At 41.1% G+C, this 14,931-nt stretch overlaps 1 protein-coding gene across 1 annotated transcript in view; it reads left to right on the top strand.

Annotated features, from left to right (window-relative positions):
• The first annotated feature begins 374 nt into the window (after window positions 1-374).
• Window positions 375-14,931, top strand: part of CENPI (centromere protein I) — a 93,101-nt gene continuing 78,544 nt past the window's right edge. Inside the window, exons 1-5 of the mRNA XM_004711207.2 lie at window positions 375-412; window positions 2,622-2,824; window positions 4,887-5,024; window positions 8,701-8,819; window positions 9,129-9,236. Coding sequence (XP_004711264.1) covers window positions 2,635-2,824; window positions 4,887-5,024; window positions 8,701-8,819; window positions 9,129-9,236 — 555 coding nt within the window. The 5' untranslated portion in view covers window positions 375-412; window positions 2,622-2,634. The remainder of the gene's footprint in view (window positions 413-2,621; window positions 2,825-4,886; window positions 5,025-8,700; window positions 8,820-9,128; window positions 9,237-14,931) is intronic.

Here is a 14,931-nt window from a genome sequence, read left to right as displayed (position 1 = left end):
GTGTTAATTTTAAGAATCACGACGTTTATCTCTCTGGTCTACGTTAAACTACAAACCTGATGATTAGGAGAGCAGGGGAGATCAATTTTGAGCCAATCAGCTGACTCCAACCTTAAAGGCCCAGGTACCTCGAGCTCCCAGGCTGCGGCTGGTGGGACCGGACGCACTCTGTAACTGCGTCTACGATAGCCTTGATCCAAGCCCCGTCCCTCTCCGGAGAGCTGTAACGCCAACCAATCGGGCGCCAGGAGAGCGCAGGCCGCGCAGCTTTGGCGCCCGCCCCGCCCCCGGCCCCCGCCAGTTTCCGGGAGGCGCATGCGCGGGACGGGGCACCGCTGTTTGAATTAGCGAGGCGGTTTTAGGCAGTCGGACGCCATTGGGACCAGAGCTTGCTGAGACCTGAGCTTGCCAGGTGAGGTATTTTGAAACACCGCGGGCAATAGGAGCCGGGAGTGCAAAAGGGACCTCCTAATTTCTGCGGGCGGGACTGCTTTGAGTGGGGTCGCTGGGGTCAGTTTCTACCCTAGGAATCTGTACAGTGGGCCAGAGGTTGTTGCCAAGTTCCCTGCTAATGGGCTAGGCCCTAAAAGGGTTACTGTACTTAACTTGAAACGCATTGCAAGGGCTCAGAGGGTTGGGACGGATCATAGGGGTGGGGCCGGAAGCTGCCTTTCAATTCTTCTTGCCTTAACTGCCATTGAATCAAAATTAACTCATAGCGACCCTATAGGACAGGGTAGATAGAACTGCCCTTGCGGGTTTCTGAGCTTGTAAATCTTTACTAGAGCAGAAAGCCTCTTTCTCCCACGAAAGGCTAGTGGATTGGAACTGCTGACCTTGTGGTTGGCAGCCCAGTGTTTAATCAACAACACACCCCACCAAACTCCTTGTCCACCTTGTCCGGTGCTCTTCCTGCTCCATGAATACTCTTGCACCAAATTTTTGCCTGGTCTGGGGTGTTTTTTTTTGACATTTAAATCTCACGGTAAAGGTCTCCACAAGGAAAATTTCTCTGATCACATATTCCAAAATAACAGCCCTCCCTTTGTATCACATCACTGTTTTTTTCCTATTCATTATTAATATTCTTATTCATTGCTTTCATGAGAGTAGGGACCTTGAGTATTTTTATATTTCATCCCTGATATCTAGAACTGCTTGACATTTAATTGACGTTCAGTAGTTATTTATTAAAGGCACCCAAGTGACACGGTGGGTTAGGTATTCGGCTGACAACTTTAAAGAATACAGTTCAAATCCACCAGCTGCTCCATGGGAGAAAGATGAGGCTGGCTGCTCCTGTACAGATTTAGTCTCAGTAACCCTATATAGGGTGACAATGAGTTGGAATCATCTTGATGTCAGTGCGAATTGTTTGTTGATGGAGTGCGTACCCCACTCGCAGCCGTCAGTTTTGATTCATAGAACCCCTAGAAGACATGATAGAACTGCCCCTGAGTTTCCAAGATTCTTGATGGGAGTAGAAAGCCTTGTATTTCTCTTCTGTGGATTGGCATTAAACTCCTGGCCTTGAAGTTAGCAAGCTAACACGTAACTACTACGCCACCAGGGGTCTCAAAGAAGTGAATAAATGGACATTATTACTGTCCTGAGAATCCCTAGTGTGACCACTCATTTGGTTTTTAAACTATGCGGGTTTTAAAATCAAATCTACTACTACCTAGTCAACTCAGACTTATAATCACCCTGTATAGAGTTTCCTATGCAGGAATTTCATTTATTTTTTTAAACAATTTTTAAAATGGTAATGTAGGTAGTTTACATTTCAGATTATCAACTTTGTTTTAAACAGTTTATACTTTTCCTCTGTTCCTTGATTTTTCTTTTCCCTCTTGTGGACCACCATCTTCTACCTCACCCAAGTTAATACCTGTCAAGCCTCTGTTGTTTTATCTGCCCTCCTTGCACTCATCATTTTAGTAAACTCTAAAATCTTGTTCCTTTGATATGAGTCTTTATTTTGAGCCCCCGCCCCCCTTTATAGTAATGGTCTCATAGGATGTTTGTCCCTTTGTGATTGGCTAATTCCAGCATCACCAGGGCTCTTTAGTTTTAACACAGGCAAAGTGGGGGCACTAGAGATTACAAGTGACATCAAAGTGGAGAGACTACGACTCAATTCATGAGCTGGATTATTTTTAGGTCCAATTAAATGATGAGCAGAACAGTGAGGTGGTCTGCTCCCACAAATATTTATAGTCAGAAATCCTATATAGGATTGCTGTAAGTCAGAATCAACTCGATGGCAATGGGTTTGGTTAGGTTTATATGGTAAAGCCATTGTAAGAATGAAATTGCTATGTTGCCTGTATTTCTACTGTTTTGTTTCCACACAACCCCATTCCCCTGTTCCCCTTCAAGAGGACCTGTCCAATTGATGAATATTATCTTACTTGTTCTCTCTGTCAGTTTGGGTCAAGAGCTTTCTGAGAAAGGTATCCTATTGATTTTGTTGCCTGAATTGTGGAAAATTTATTTTGTACCTGTTGTAAAGTAAGTACTGTGCTAAACTTGGTAAAATAACCAGCAGAATTGGTCCCTGTCTTTGAACCAAAAAAGAATGTTTGATTAACAGTAACTTGACACTTGTTTCTATATAGAACATATGCAGGAATGTCTACTGGAAAAAGTCACAGGGACTCGCGGGCAAAAAAGAGGACTTCTCTAGGTAGTCAGAATGAGCAAATCAAAGAAAAGCCAAGAAACGTAAAGGAAGTCTTGAAATACGGACAAAGCAGTTCAGAGGACAATTCTGAACATGCGGAAGATGCTCTGCAAACAGCACTGAAATACTTTGAGGAAGGTAACTGGTATTTCCTTGATGAAAGTCTTTATTTCTATAAAAATATTGTAGAGTTTGAAGATTTTTAAGAGACAATATATTTTTATTTATTCATGCTTTTGCTTCATTAATATGCATTTATTGAGCACGTATTGAACATATCAGTATGCTGAGTACTAGAGATGCAACATTAAAACATGTTCCTGAAGCATGAATCACTATGAACCACATAGTGGTTCCCAAAGGTTTCTGCCCATTGGGATCACTCAAGAATCTCTTAAAAGTACTAATGCTGGTAGCCACTCCTAGGCATTTTGATTTTACTGGTCTGAGATGCAGTCTGGGTATTGGTTTGTTTTTCTTTAATGTCCCCTAGATGATTCTAACCTACAGCAAAGTTTGGAAACCACTACCCTAGTATTAAAACAACATGTAGTCTAATCCAGAGGGCCTTATAAGGCCCTTGAAATCATTAATGCCAGCCAACAGCATTGACTCCATGGCGGTGCGCTTGGTTCCAACATCTTACATTTTACCAAAGAGAAGCAGTTTCAGTCAACACAGTAGGGGTGAGTTAATTAAATATCTCACTAGATATATTTTTTTAAGTGGATAATTTTGTATGGCCTACAAATGAAGTTTAAAATATCCAAATGGCACTTGGCAGAAAAAAAAGTTACCTGCCCCTGTCTGAACAAATGGTTTGACTTAGTAGTTTGTTTAAAACGTGTTTTTTTAATGTGTTTTAGATGAAAGTTTACCTAGTAAATTAAATGTACCTAGTGTAGGTTTACCTAGTAAATTTAGCACTCCATACACAAATTGTATCATGACATTAGTTAGATTCCCCATGATTGTCAGCACACTCACCATTTCTCCCTACTTGAGTCCCTGCCTCTCCTGGCCTTCTCTTTTTAACTTCTGTGTAAATGTTGAATGTGTGCTCTCCTGTTTAAGGCAGGGGTCCTCAAACCTTTTAAACAGGAGGCCAGTACACTGTCTCTCAGACCCGTTGGAGGGCCGGACTATAGTTTTAAAAAAACTATGAACAGATTCCTATGCACACTGCGCATATTTTATTTTGAAGTAAAAAACAAAATGAGGCAAAAACATCCGGCAGGCCAGATAAATGTCCTCGGAGGGGCATAGTTTGAGGACCCCTGGTTTAAAGGATCACATTGCTCACAGGGGTCACTGACTGTTTTATAGCCCAATCTGTTTTGTTGACTAAAAAGTGACTTTTAGGAGTGGCTTCAGTTCCAGGTTCTAGGGCTGTAGTCTCAGGGGTTGGTTCCCCTTTTCTTTATCAGTCCAATAAGGCTAGTCTTTTTTTTTTAAATGAATTTGAGTTTTCTGCATTTTTCTCTCATTCTTACCAGGATCTTCTATTGTGTCCCTTGTCAGTACAATAGGTAGTGGTAGCCAGGCACCACCTAGTTCTTTTGACCTAAGGCTATAAAAGACTGTGGTTTGTGTGGGCAATTAGCCCATCTATTGATTTCTTCCCTGAGCCTTTGGTTTCCTTTACTCCCCTTTGCTCCAGACAGGAAGTAGGTGTAGGTGTAGCCTAGAGGGCCAATCACAAGCTTTTAGGACCCCAGATGCTATTCATCAAACTAGGATGTGGAGCAGTGGTTCTCAGCCTGTGAGTTGCTACCCCTTTGGGTGTCGAACAACCCTTTCACAGGGGTTGCCCAATTCATAACAAGCAAAATGACAGTGATGAAGTAGCAACGAAAATCATTTTATGGTTGGGGGTCTCCACTACATGAGGAACTGTATGAAAGGCTCACAGCATTAGGAAGGTTGAGAACCACTGATGTAGAGCATTGACTTTGAGAACGAAGTTAGGCCCAGTGACCTAGTCCCATAGTGCTTTTCCAGCTTTGGTTCCAGGGCCTAATTCAGTTTTCCTCACTAAAGACGCTATAGTGTGGTTAAATAGCCAAGAGTTTTAAAGACCTTGAAGGGTTTTGAGGGAGAATATTTTTACAAAGAGTTGTTCCTTTAAAGCATCCCAAATTTGTACTGTTGTGAACTGAAAGGATTTTAAGGTCCCACTCGTTATTGTTCCTTTCTTCAGGTTCCATGAAAACCTTAAGGCGTAAAGATCAAAACAGTGAACAATACTTCAAAATTGTGGAAAATGTGGCTTGGAAGAATGGTTTGTCTCCAGAAAAAATTGACACTCTATTAAATGTGGCGCTCAGTGGCAAGTTTGGTATGTAGAAGGGATCCATCTGGCCTAAGTTTGCTATTAGTTTTGCCTCCCACACTTAGCTTGTTCAGTTGGAATCCATTGCAGTTCTAGAGTTTTACTATTCGCTTAAGACCAATCTGATAAAATCGTTCAATGTTCAAGCTACCTTAAGAGCCAAAGTGTGTGTGCATATTGTGAAAATGGCCAGTTGTCACATATCGTTATGAATACGATGGATAGACTTGTCAATCAAGATGTGTTGTCTTTTGTGCAAATGCATTCTGCCCTGTTTTACACTCATGAGCTGAGATAGCACCGGGGGACTGTTGGGACAGGTTCTTGGAAAAGTATGAATAACCCCTCATCAGTATTCTTTTTATTTGAAAACAACATTTTACCCTTTTTAAAATTTTATTTTACATTTAAAAAAATCATTTTATTGGGGGCTCCTGCAACTCTTATCACAATCCATCCATCCATCCATTGTGTCAAGCACATTTGTACATTTGTTGCCATGATCATTCTCAAAACATTTGCTTTCTACTTGAGCCCTTGGTATCAGGTTTTGAGGGTAGTTTAGACCCTGAACATTCTCAATTTAAAGATAAGGAAACTACTAGGACTCTTCTTTCGTGTGAGAAGGTGGAAGTGGAATTCAGATCTCCTAATTCTAGTGTTTACACTGCACCACACTGCTACCAGCTTTTCTACAATTAAAAAACAAATGAAGACAGCTATCAAAACTGGAGGATCCCCAAAGGCATAGTGGGCTACATGTTGGGCTGCTAACTGCAAGGTCGTCAGCAGTTTGATTCCACCAGCCACTCCTTAGGAGAAAGATGAAGCTGTCCCCATTAAGATTTAAAGCATCAGAAACCGAAAGGGCCAGTTCTACTCTGCCCTGTAGGGTCACTATGAGTCAGAATTGACTCGGTGCCAGTGAATTGGGGTATTTTGAGTTATCTAAACCAAATGCTTTATAGACTAAGTGTATATTCTCTGGTCCTTGCATCCGACGTGCCTTTGTTTAGTGTTGGGGTATAGTGGTTAGTTTAACGGCTTTGTAAGATCCTTTGTACCCTATCATTGTGTGTGTGTGTGTTTTAAACCAACACAGCATTGCTGACTTAATTCAGCTTATGACTTTCAGCTTATGTTTTATATCCCTACTTTTCCCTTATCAGTTCTTTGTTTTACTTAGAAAGTTCAATTTGACCTAATAAAAGTGGCTTTTTGAGTTTGGTTGTTCTAATAATTCTATCACTCCCTTAAGCACAAACAAAAAAAACTCACTGCCATTGAGTCATTTCCAACTCACAGTGACTTTATCATTCACTTCTACTCTTAAAAAATGTTTAGACTATTATAGGTGCTTTCTATTTTGGAATTTCCCCTTTTTTCTTGATAGCTCAAAAGTTAATAGTAAGAATTGCTCATGTTTGCCAGGTGTGAGGTGGCTCAAAATGTACACATCATTACACTGGACACTTGTGTATGTGTATAACGACTTAAAAAATTATCCTTGGCTTTGTAGTCTAACTTCATTTTTCTGTTAAGTTGGAATTTGGTCAGGTCAAATATGGCTGCCTTAATAGCTTTTCTCTCTTTTTGTTATTTCTTTGATGTCCCCTCACGATACCAGATCTTTGTTTATAACTGTTTTGGTAAGTTGAAATGAGTGTTAAGGAACAGGAGCCTGGTGACATGGTTATACATTGGACTACTATGAAACCACCAGATGTCCTGCAGGAAAAAAGATGAGACTTTCTACTCCCGTAAAGAGGTACAATCTTGGAAACCCACAGGGGCAGTTCTACTCTGTCCTGTAGGGTCTGTGAGCTGGACTTGACTCGAGAGCAGTGAGTTTGGCTTTTTGGATGCTATGGGTCCCTATGAGCTGGAGTTGACTTCATAACTGAATTTTTTAGTTAGGCTAGAAATATCATCATATTGAAGTACAAAGGGACTTTACACTCTTCAGAAATTAATTAAAAAGTCCATTAGAAATTAGAGTCCGAACTAATAGTTCTTAAGTTGGAGCTGGGATTTAATGTGAGCACAAAAACCATTCCTGGATCTGTGGGGCTTTTTGTTTGTATTTTCCTGGTCTTTCAATTTATCGGACTTGAGAATTAACCCAAGTGTCATGTCATTGCATCGTTCAGACTCATCAAGGAGAATTGTACCATTGCTATCCCTATAGGTTCATCAGCCCTGGGTTTTATTTACTGAAAAACAAGAAAAACTGATTTCACAACTTCAAGAAGGTAATCCCCAACTCCACAGCACCTCTGAGATATACCCTGATATGAACAAACAAAAACCAAATACATCAGAATGATCATCCCAGGTTTGCCAGAATAATACATATCTTAATGCAACATATAAGGCATTGATGTATCAAAACCTTTTTTGTCCACCTACCAATAGCCCTCCAAGATTGAAGCAGCTGTCCTCTGCTTCCTCTAGTCACCTTGTATTTTCTGGCTTAAGTGTTCAAGTTCTGGTGCATCTGAGGTAGAGTCCAAAGCACCCCGTGGAATTCTCATGGGGGATCTCATCGGTGCAGCCTCTGGAGCATGCTGTGCACCTTGAAGATCCAGCAGATTCCCTCTAGGATGCATGCTGGACCTGATCTGGTTTCCAAAATCTTATGTATTGGGGGGTTGTGTTGTTTGGTTTGGTTTTTGATTGTACATATTAGAGGATATCTCAGGAGTGCTATGTCATTGGGGGCTGCCCTCTTGAAGTTGCGGTATATGTTTCTTTGGGGTGTGAAAACCAGGACTGGTGAACCTATAGAGCCAGCAAGCGGAATAAGGATTTGGGGGGAGGGAAACGCAGAGGTGGTGGTGGGGAAAAAGGGTAACGTCAAGGGGGGTCCATAGAGAATATGTTTGGAAACTGATTGTGGGAGCCAGTGTACAATTCTGCTGGATGTGATTGAACTGTGAAATAGTGTGATCTATGTATTAATCCCAATTACTAAAGTGAAATATCTAATAAAAAATAATAGAGGCAGTATAAAATTACCAAATTGAACTTGGTTCCTATGTAAAGTGTAGTTGTGAGACTATTTTAAACTTTAGAAGGGAATGGAGGAGGAAACACAAACACGCCCAACCTCCCCGCCCCCAAACCACTGCTACTTTTCTACTCCACAGTGCAAGGGGGTAGAAACTGATGAAAAACATTTTAATTCTAGAAGCCTTAACCATGTTTTTCTTCAGTGTAGCAGCTCACATAAGATATTTATCAGTAGCTTTAAATAAATGAGTCTTTTGCAACATTGGAAAATAATAAAAAGTATTCCTTTAAATTTTCCCATGACAGACTGATTTGTTGAGTTGTTTGCAGATTATGAAATTCATCCTTTTAACATGTACAGTTCTTTGGCTCCGAATACTGTATTCCCACAGTTGTATAACTGTCACTGTTATCTAATTGCAGAACATTGCTATTACCTCAAAAAAAACTGCATCCTTCTCCCCTTTTTAAGTTGAATTATTAGGGCCAGTATTTGTATTAGAAGTTAAAGGTAATTTTTCTGTGTTAAGGAATGTTTTGTAATGATCAAATCTATTGGCTCTGAACACAGTTTGTTTTATTGCCCTCAGTATAAAGTAGGATTTCTTAGGTCCAGGAAACAATGGAGACACTAATATGTAGTTTCATTTAGAGTTTTCCTACTTTCCAGGGACTGCTGTAAACACACGGCTATTGAAGTGCTTGATTCCTACAACTCTCATATCAGGAGATTCCGTGGTTAAGGCTGTCTCTTGGCTTTGTGTCGGCAAGTGTTCAGGTAGCATCAAGGTAATCATTTTAAGTACTTTGATGATAAGTTCTTCAGAACCACTTAAGGGCTGGCTAGGAAGAGCCACTTACAGAATAATGGCAGTGACCTTTTGTGCAAAGCCTGTAGTTTTGGAACATTATTACTGAATGCAGGAACTCTGCTCAAATAGTTTATTGAAAAGTAAAATCTATTATCCTAGTTTACGCTACAGGCTTCTAAGTTTAAGTGATTTTGGACAGCCTCGATGTCAGGGAGTAAGGTGAGGGGGATTACACTCTTCTGTGCTATTTGCATTTCTCTAAACAAAAATATTTTTGTCTCAACAGGTACTTTTCTTTCGTTGGCTCATTGCAATGTTTGACTTCATTGATCAGAAAGACCAAGTTAACTTGCTCTATGGCTTCTTTTTTGCTTCGTTGCAAGATGACATGCTGGTAAGTAGCAATTGGACCGCATCAGACATAGATCAGATAGTGCTTGTGTGTGTTTGTGGCACCCTAGGTGCTTCAAGTGCCACGTAATGAAAAGATAGTGATCATATAGAACAAAAATAACAAATGGCGTAACAAGGATTAACTCTCAGATTTAACACATGTAAACAATTTTTTACCATGTTTGTTTTATATCTTCTTTTAAGGGAGTAAACTGTTACAGACCATAATTGAATCTCGAATGCAGACCCTTGGCTGATCTAGTGATTGCCATCTTTTCCTCGTAAGCCACTTCCCCAGAATCCTTTGGGTCACTTACTGTGCGTATTTGTGATTAACACTGCACAAACCTCATCAAAGTTAATGAGAAGATTACTTTTCCTGAGATGCCAATGGACCGATTTTGATTGAATGGCAATAATTATCCTCCCGTTAAAAATAGTTGTCATGCCAAGAAAGCCTTTTCCTGTCCAGCCAGACACATTGAAGGACTGTCAGTAGTTCGCAGACCACATGAGCCACTCGTCATAGATGAATTCTTCTTGCCTTTAGGAAGGGAAGTTAGTCATTGATTTCATTTTTAAAAGTCGTGTTTCTAAATTAACTACATTGTGCTAAACATTGTAGAGGACTGAACATTTAACACAGGTTACTGTACTCTAGTTGGGACTATTAAGGGGAAAAAAACAGCCACTGAATCAATTCTGACCCATAGCAACCCTATTGGACAGAATAGAACTATTCCTTAGGGTTTCTGAGACTAAATATTTATGGCAGGAGATAGCCTCATCTTTGTCCCATGGCAGACTTGAATTGCCAACCATGCAGCCCAATGTGTAATCCCCTATGCCACCAAAATCCCAAACCAAACTTGCTGCCATTAACTCATAGCTACTCTACAGGAACAGGGTAAAATTTTCCTGTTGGTTTCCAAAATTATTTGGGGCAGTAGAAAGCCTTGTCTTTCGTGGAGTAGCTGGTGGTTTTGAACTGCTGGCCTTGTGTTTAGCATCCCAAAACGTAACCTACTATGGCACCTGAGATTGTGTCACCAGAGCTCCATAAAATTAAACAAAAGTTAAGTCATCAGAAGATAGTCAGATGTGATGGTGAGAGGATAGCAATGCTGCAGGATTTCTGGAAAGGGAACAGTAAACCTTTTTTCAGTTCATACTGATAGTGGAAATTGCCACTGCAGACCTACATGGGCTGGGTTGTGTGTACAAATTCTGCGGGGAAAGATTTAATTTTCCTTTCTCTAAACCCCAGGGTGAAGCCAGGCAACTTTATTGGCAATCCTGTTTAGCACAGTGGGAGGTGTTTTAGTTGCACACCCCTACACCCCATGGGTTCTGTAACAGAATCCCTGCTTAGTCCTTTACTCGAGGCACTTCCAACTCTCCGTGACCCTATTTAGGGTTTCCTAGAATGTAAACTTTACTGGAGTAGACAGTCTGGGCTTTCTCCTGCAGAGTGACTGGTGATTTGAACTCTTAGCTTGTGGACCAATGCATATCCCCCAGTTCCACCGGGCTCCTTCTTAAAAGTCCAGTCAACAAATATTTTAGATTTGAAGACTATACTATCACAACTGAATCAACTCTGCTGGTAAGTGTGGAAAACAGCTGCAGGCAGTACTTAAATGGATGGGTGTGGTTGTGTACCAATAAAACTGTTTATACTAAATCACGAGCTGAATTAGGCTCCCAGGCTTACCTATCTCTGCTATCAAGTATTTCCCTGTCTGATCAGCTGATAATTTTTTTCTTAAGTTTTCTACACTTTAATTGAAGTAGTAATGTGATGCTACTACACCACCAGGGAGCCTTAAGATTCCTGTAGACCAGCAGTTCTCAACCTGTGGGTCGCAACCCCTTTGGGATTCGAACGATCCTTTCACAAGGGTCACCCGGTTCATAACAGTAGCAAAATTACAGTTATGAAGTAGCAATGAAAATAATTTTATGGTTGGGTGGTCACCACAACATGAGGAACTGTATTTAAAGGGTCACAGCATTAGGAAGGTTGAGAAACACTGCTGTAGACTCTAAGAAGTTATCTTTCTGTAATGTAATCTTTCTATAATAATCTCAAATACCAATAAAACTGTAAAAAAGCTATACTCCAAAAAACTACAAATAAGTTGAAATTGAATTTTCAAAAGAATTCTATTAATAGGAAAGCAGGAGAGAGTGAATAGAGAGATGGAAACGAACATACAACAAAAAATAAAATGGCATACTTAGCCTTAGCCAAGTCAAACAAAACGCACTGCCATCACGTCGATGTCAGCTCATAGTGACCCTGTAAGGCCAGGTAGAAAGCTCCAGCTTCCTCCTGAGGAGCGGCTGGTAGTTTTGAACTGCTAACCTTGCAGTTCGCAGCCCAGTGCTTCTTACTTAAGTATTAACATCTTAATAATTACATTAAGGATAAATGATATTTAAGGGTAAATACTATTTAAGGTGTAGAGATGGTCAGAGTGCACAAAAATACATGACCCAATGACATAAATACTTCTATAAGAAACTGAGATACCTTGGTGGCATAGTGGAGTACAGGATGGCCTGCTAACTGCAGTCACAAGTTTGAACCCACCAACTCTTGCAATAGATAACTTTGAACTTTTTGTTTGCTTTATTTTGTGGCTATTATGTTTTCCCTTTATGAAAGAAAGAAAAAAAAAACTATCATCCCATGGTCACGAACACATTCGTTTTCTTTAAGAAGTGTCAGCAAGGTTTTCTATAAAGATTCAGATAGTAAATATCTTAGGTTTGCAGTTCCATACTACTTGTTGCAACTACGAACAAACAGTCCCTGGCTTACAAATGAGATCTATTCTTCACTGTATTTTTAAATCTTTAAGTACAATTTGTAGGTAGGTAGGAATTGGTACATATGGTTCTTATTTAACCTTACTGTAGTGTAAGAGGGAGCGCTAGTAGCGCTGTCAGGCAAGCATTGGGCTGCTAAGTGCAAGGCTGGTGGTTTGAAGCCACCAGCCACTCCATGTGAGAAAGATGAAGCTGTCTGCGCCCTTAAAGATTTACAGCCTCAAAAACCCTTTACAAGGCCAATATGAATTAGAATCGACTCAGTGGTAGGGGTGGGGTTTGTGCACGAGAAGGATCCTTGGTGGCTTGTGGCACTGTGTGCTAAATATTGGACTGCTATCTGCAAGGTTGACAGTTTGCCGCCCCGCCCCTCCCAGCTCTGCTCAGCTGCATGATTAGGTGATCTGTAAACATTTACAGTCGCAGAAACCCTCCAGAGCCATCTCTGTCCTATAGGGTTGCTATGAATTTGTAATCGATGGGACAGAAGTGGGTGGTTGGGTTAAATGCAAGAAACCGTTTCAGTGATTTTTAAAAGCTGAACATGCAGCAAGTAAAGGTAAATATGATGAATTTGTAGATTCAGTCATTTCAAAGTAAGGGCAAATTTATATAACATAGAAGAGGAAATAGTTATCTATACATCATACATAGTAACCCAGGGACTACCTGTACTTGTCTGTTGTACTGAGAAAGCAGGTATCGATTTATAAAAGCAAGGAAGCCCTAGTTTGCTGACCTCTGACCTAGATTAAAGGAGCCCTGGTGGTGTTATAGGTTAAACATTGAGCTGCTAACCAGTTGCAAGGTTGGTGGGTCAAGCCCACCAGCTGCTCTGAGGTTAAACGATGAGGCTGTCTGCTATATATATTGACATAATTGGAACCCAAATGTCTAGACTATAAAAAGCCCATAAAATCATCAATACCAGCTGACATCGCATGCATCACCAAAGAGCAGCAGTTTCAGCCATCACCTTCAAACTCACTGTCATCGAGTAGATTCTGACTTATTAGTTACTCTATAGTAGAGTGTAGAACTGCCCTTGTGGTTTTCTTAGGCCTCATCTCTCTCCCTAGCTGTCTCATTAGCGGTGAATTAATTTTTTGATCAAATATAGTAGACTAATTTTTTTAATCATATTATTGGCTTGTACAACGCTTGTCACAATCCATACACGTATCCATTGTGTCAAGCACATGTGTACATTTGTTGCCATCATCATTCTCAAAACATTTGCTTTCTACTTGAGCCCCTGGCATCAGTTCCTCATTTTTCCCCTCCCTCCCCGTTCCCTCCTCCCTCGTGAACCCTTGATAATTTACAAGTCATTATTATTTTATCATATCTTACACTGTCTGACGTCTCCCTTCATCCATTTTTATGTTGTCCATCCTCCAGAGAGGAGGTTATATGTAGATCCTTGCTCTCGGTTCCCCCTTTCTACCCTAGCTTTGCTCCACCCTCCCGGTATCACCACTCTCACCACTGGTCCTGAAGAAATCATCTGTCTTGGATTCCCTGTGTTTCCAGTTCCCATCTGTACCAGTGTACATCCTCCTTAAGAACTAGAGGAAAGTTGCATCTTTCATCGTTGTTACACTGTCCCTTGACCGGCTCGTCTCCTCCCCACAACCCTTCTGTAAGGGGATGTCCAGTTGCCCACAAGTGGCCTTTGGGTCCCCATTCTGTAATCCCCCTCATTCACAGTGATGTGATTTTTGTTCCTTGGTGCTTGATACCTGATCCCTTTGACACCTCATGATCACAGGCTGGTGTGCTTCTTTCTTTTTTTTAAATCATTTTATTGGGGGCTCGTACAATTCTTATCACAATTCATACATACATCCATTGTGTCAAGCACATATGTACATTTGTTGCCATCATCATTCTCAAAACATTTGCCTTCTACTTGAGCCCTTAATATCAGCTGCTCATTTTCTCCCTTTCTTCCACACTCCCCCCTGATACGGTTTCTTGAGCAGGGAGAATGATCATAGAACCAAACAGACAAACACACACACACAGACAATACAGGACTGCAGCACAAAATCGACACAGACAGAGACGGTACAAACTGCAGCCCTGATGGAGCACAGCGCTTTATTCCTATCTACTAAATACTGGCAGTGTTCCCAGACAAGTTCCCTATTCCCACGCTTCAGTTTCTCATAGCCTTGAGAGTTTCGTATCTCAGCCCGTATTGCTGTTATTTACTGTTCCCAGGGAACACTGTATGCAGCTGTTCCCCAAATTCCTTACTGTTTGCAGTAAGGAAGCAGTTTGTGAGAACCAGCTAGGACAGACATTTGCACACTGCCCTAGACAGATACATGACACGAGCCACAGCCCTCCTTAAATGGCTTCTTCATCCCCCTCCCTCATGAACCCTTCATAATTCATAAATTATTATATTTTTGTCATATGTTACATTCTATGACGTCTCCCCCCTCTCCCCCGCCCTCTTCTCTGCTGTCCATCCCCCAGGGAGGAGGCCATAGGTAGATTCCACCCCACATTCTCTCCACCCTCCAGGCATCGCCACTCTCACCACTGGTCCTGAAGGAGTCATCTGTCCTGGATTCCCTGTGTTTCCAGTTGCTATCGGTACCAATGTACATCCTCTGGACTAGCCAGATTTTTAAGGTAGAATTGGGATCATGATAGTCGGGGGGTAGGAAACATTTAAGAACTAGAGGAAAGTTGTATGTTTCATTGTTGCTACCTTGCACCCTGACTGACTTATCTCCTCCCCACAACCCTTCAGTAAGGGGGTGTCCAGTTGCCTACCAATGGGCTTTGAGTCTCCACTCTGCACTCACCCACATTTACAATGATATAATTTTATTGTTCTTTGATGC

The sequence above is a fragment of the Echinops telfairi genome, unplaced genomic scaffold (assembly GCF_000313985.2).
Source record: "Echinops telfairi isolate 266 unplaced genomic scaffold, ASM31398v2 ScPeMD7_44;HRSCAF=162, whole genome shotgun sequence".
Taxonomy (NCBI): domain Eukaryota; kingdom Metazoa; phylum Chordata; class Mammalia; order Afrosoricida; family Tenrecidae; genus Echinops; species Echinops telfairi.
The sequence above is the reverse complement of the archived record's forward strand: the minus strand, read 5'-3'. Positions and strand labels throughout refer to the sequence as shown.